General features: G+C 52.3%; 1 protein-coding gene across 1 annotated transcript in view; it reads left to right on the forward strand.

Annotated features, from left to right (window-relative positions):
• The window catches only part of INPP5D (inositol polyphosphate-5-phosphatase D), a 135,179-nt gene extending 133,358 nt beyond the window's left edge, over nt 1-1,821 (forward strand). Inside the window, exon 27 of the mRNA XM_044675669.1 lies at nt 58-1,821. Within this exon, the coding sequence (XP_044531604.1) occupies nt 58-60 (3 nt within the window). The 3' untranslated portion in view covers nt 61-1,821. The remainder of the gene's footprint in view (nt 1-57) is intronic.
• Nucleotides 1,822-3,767: the final 1,946 nt, after the last annotated feature.

Raw genomic sequence — 3,767 nt, forward strand, 5'->3', positions numbered from 1 at the left:
TCTCTCTCTCTCTCTCTCACTCTCTCTCTCTGTCTCTCTCTCTCTCGGTCCTCACAGTGAGTATCACCTGGACAAGACGTCTTGCAAGAAGGTTCCACCCGGGGAGGACGGAGAAGCCCGAGAAGCCCCCGCACCCCCTCTCCGGCGTCCTGACGTCATCCGCAAGGCTTTTTGTTTTTCAAGAAACGGACTCGGCTCCTGGCGGCCACCGGATCGCACTGTTGTTGGCTCACCCGGTGGAATTGTTGGGGTTGGAAAAAGGAAATCTGCAGACGGACCACAAGACCCCCAAGTGACAGGCCGTTCCGGGGGCTGTTGTGGATGCCCCGGAGCACGAAGCGAGCCGCCAATCTTCTCCGGAGGAGAGAATAAGGTACAGATAAGGCAGCGAACAGACAATCTCTCTCAACCAACCAAAGACGTGAGCCCGGCGGCCATGCGGGGCGATGACGCCCCCAGTGGGACGTGGGGCCTGGGCAAAGCATTGGTGAGGAAGAGCAGGGCAGGTCAGACCGGGAAGCAAAGAAGGAAGCCTCGAGACGGCCAGGCTGATGTAATTTGGAGTCGTTCATTCCTTGGTGCGAGGCCCTTCCTCGAGGGTCATCGAGTCACCCAGTAGGCTAGGTAAGGCTTGGGCAGCTCTGGCTTCTTGGAGAGGCCGGGGGGAAGAAAGCCCTTTCATTTAGCTCCCATCTAGAAGGCAGGGTTCCGTGTTCGCCCAAGGGACCGAGCTGAGCAAGGAAAGGACCCTTCCTCAGCTTAGGGCCGGCCCCTGCGGGACGCCCAGGCCCTTCTCTCTCTTCGGAGATCTTTCCTTGGGTTTATTAGGCACGAGGAGGTCCGGCCAAGCTAACTTCTCCCCTTCTCCCCGGGGTGGAGCCTCCGAGACTGAGGGACGGGCTGGACTTGGCCTGACATTGGTCATCAGCCCACGCTCCCTTCTGCCCTGTCGCTCCTATCCGAGGCCTTTCCGCCAAGGACGCGCCTTGCTTTGGCTCCTGGACCATCTCCGCCTTTCTCTAGATCTGCTTCAGGAAGGCACGTCTTCTTCCCTTTGGGGGTTGAGAGGGATAATTGTTTGGTGGTTTTTCCTCCCTGTCCAATTTTTTAATGAGAAAAATATTAGTGTTGGAAACCAAGGCATGGTGTGTGCGTGCGAGAGCACACGTGGACGTCCATGGGTCAGTTTGTATATAGAAATATGTCAATAACACCAATAAAGTCTGCTTTTCTCACTCAGCCGCCCCCTGCTGGATTTCATCAATGGCCTTGGGGGGCCCCCAATCGCCTCTCTCGGTCCTCGTACCTTGTGTGACCTTGAGCAGATGACTCCATCGCTCTCGGGCCTCAGTTTCCTCAGCCAGGAAGAAGAGACTGAGGAAGCACGTCTGTCCCTCCCAAGTCTTGTCCCTTCGGCCCGTTAGGATGTCAGCTTCTGGAGGGCAGGGACTGTCTTGCTTTGGATGTGTGTCCCCAGGACTTGGCACAATGCATCACAGCGCCCAGAGCAGGGAGAGGGGCCAGACCTGGAGCGTCATTGGGAGAGGGAATTCCCAGGGGGGAGACTCCCTCCATCAATATCCATCGGCACCTTCTCTGCGATTTGTAGTCTTCAAGGTGGCAAACCCAGGCCGGGAGGGCTGAGCCAGATTAAAATGTAATGGGATGGGCAAGGAAAGGAAAAGGAATTGGGAAATGTTTAACAAAATAGATGAAAGACAACAGAAGATAGATAATGTGAATTTGTGCTTTTCTAAGTCAGTATGTGGCCTACGGGGGATCCCTTTCTAATTGAGTTTGGCACCTCAGCGTAGTTAAATGACTTTTTTTTTAAACCCTTAACTTCTGGGCAGCTGGGTAGCTCAGTGGATTGAGAGCCAGGCCTAGAGACGGGAGGTCCTGGGTTCAAATCCGGCCTCAGACACTTCCCAGCTGTGTGACCCTGGGCAAGTCACTTGACCCCCATTGCCCACCCTTACCACTCTTCCACCAAGGAGCTAATACACAGAAGTTAAGGGTTTAAAAATAAAAAAAAAAATTTAAAAAAAAAAAAAAAACCTTAACTTCTGTGTATTGGCTCCAAGGCAGAAGAGTAGTAAGAGCAGGCAATGGGGGTCAAGTGACTTGCCCAGGGTCACCCAGCTGGGAAGTGTCTGAGGCCAAATTTGAACCCAGGACCTCTTGTCTCTAAGCCTGACTCTCCATCCACTGAGCTACCCAGCTGCCCCTGTAGTTAAATAACTTGTCCAGGGTCATACAGGCGGAACTTGAACCTGGGTCTTTCTGGATCCCATACAAGTTCATTGTCCGCTCTACTATCAATCACTATCGCTATGGCACACACTGACTACTTAATGCTTTTCCATTCATTTTATTTTCAGGGCTATATCTCCAAGCTTCATGGAAATGTATTATTACTCTTTGGGGAAATATTAATGACATACCACATTACAGAATGTCTTCATATCCATTATCTCCTTCGCTTTTTCCAACAAGCTTGTAAGATAAGCAGTAAAGGTGTCCCCATTTTATAAGTGAGGAAACTGGGCCTTGGAGAGGGGAACTGACTTACCCAAGGTCACGCAACTGATAAGGGGTGGAGGCTGAGAGAGAGAGGAATAGAGCGATGCTGGAGAGGACCATCTGGAAACCTTAGAGCAAAGGGGGACCTACGCCCCGTCTGCTGCTCTCCTCCAACCAAGATGGAGCTTGGCAACCCCATCTCTAGAAATTCAACCATCAACAAGCAATTATACAGCACCTACTGCATACCAGCCATACCAAAGACAAATGCGAACCAGTCCCTGCCTTCAAAGGGCTTACATTCTACGGAAGGTCAGCAGACAAGCTGTAGATACACAAACATATGATACAAAGCGATTAGGGGAGGTGGGCACTCACGGCTGGGAAACCCTGGGCTGCCCAAATGCCCTTTTCCAAGGCCTCTCAAAGGAGGCAGCATTTTAGCTGAGCCCTTACGAGAAGCAGCCGTGGGAGAAGAGCGTTCCAGCTGGGGCAGGAGTCCAGTGTGGCTGCCATGTGGCTGGCACGGAGCGTGCCGGCGTGCTTGCAAGGGGGCAGCAATGTGGAATCGGCCTGGGATGAGAGGATAAAGGGCTTCCAGAGCCGGGCAGGCACTGCGCTCTGTATTTTGTCTTAGAGAAAATAGGGAGCCGCTGAAACTTTGAGTGAGGTCGGGGCATGGGCGGGCCTATGCTTTAGGAATGCCCATTTCACAGCTTCCCTCGGGAGGGTGGATCAGAGCAGGGGCTCTTAACCTTTCTGGGGTCATGGACCCCTTTGGCAGTCTGGCGAAGCTTGTGGATGCCTTCCCAGAATAATGCGCTAAGAGATTTAATAAATATTATGTCCTCTGATCCTCACAGCAACCTGGGGAGGTGGGTGCTATTATTACCCTCATTTTACAGATGAGGAAACTAAGAAAAACAGAAGTTAAGTGACTTGCCCAAGGTCATACAGCTAGTAAGCGTCTACATCTGGATTTGAACTCAGGTCTTCCAGATTCCAGGCCCAATACTCTATCAACTGGCCTTGTAGGACACAGCCCAGTGAGCTGGAGAAGGAAGTGACAAACTACTCTAGTATCTTTGGCAAGAAAACCCTAAATGGGGAACAGCTGAGTGGCTCAGTGGATGGAGAGTCAGGCTCAGAGACGGGAGGTCCTGGGTTCAAATCTGACCTCAGACACTTCCCAGCTGTGTGACCCTGGACAAGTCACTTGACCCCCCCCCATGGCCTACTCTTAC

This window comes from Gracilinanus agilis, chromosome 4, assembly GCF_016433145.1.
Source record: "Gracilinanus agilis isolate LMUSP501 chromosome 4, AgileGrace, whole genome shotgun sequence".
Taxonomy (NCBI): Eukaryota; Metazoa; Chordata; class Mammalia; order Didelphimorphia; family Didelphidae; genus Gracilinanus; species Gracilinanus agilis.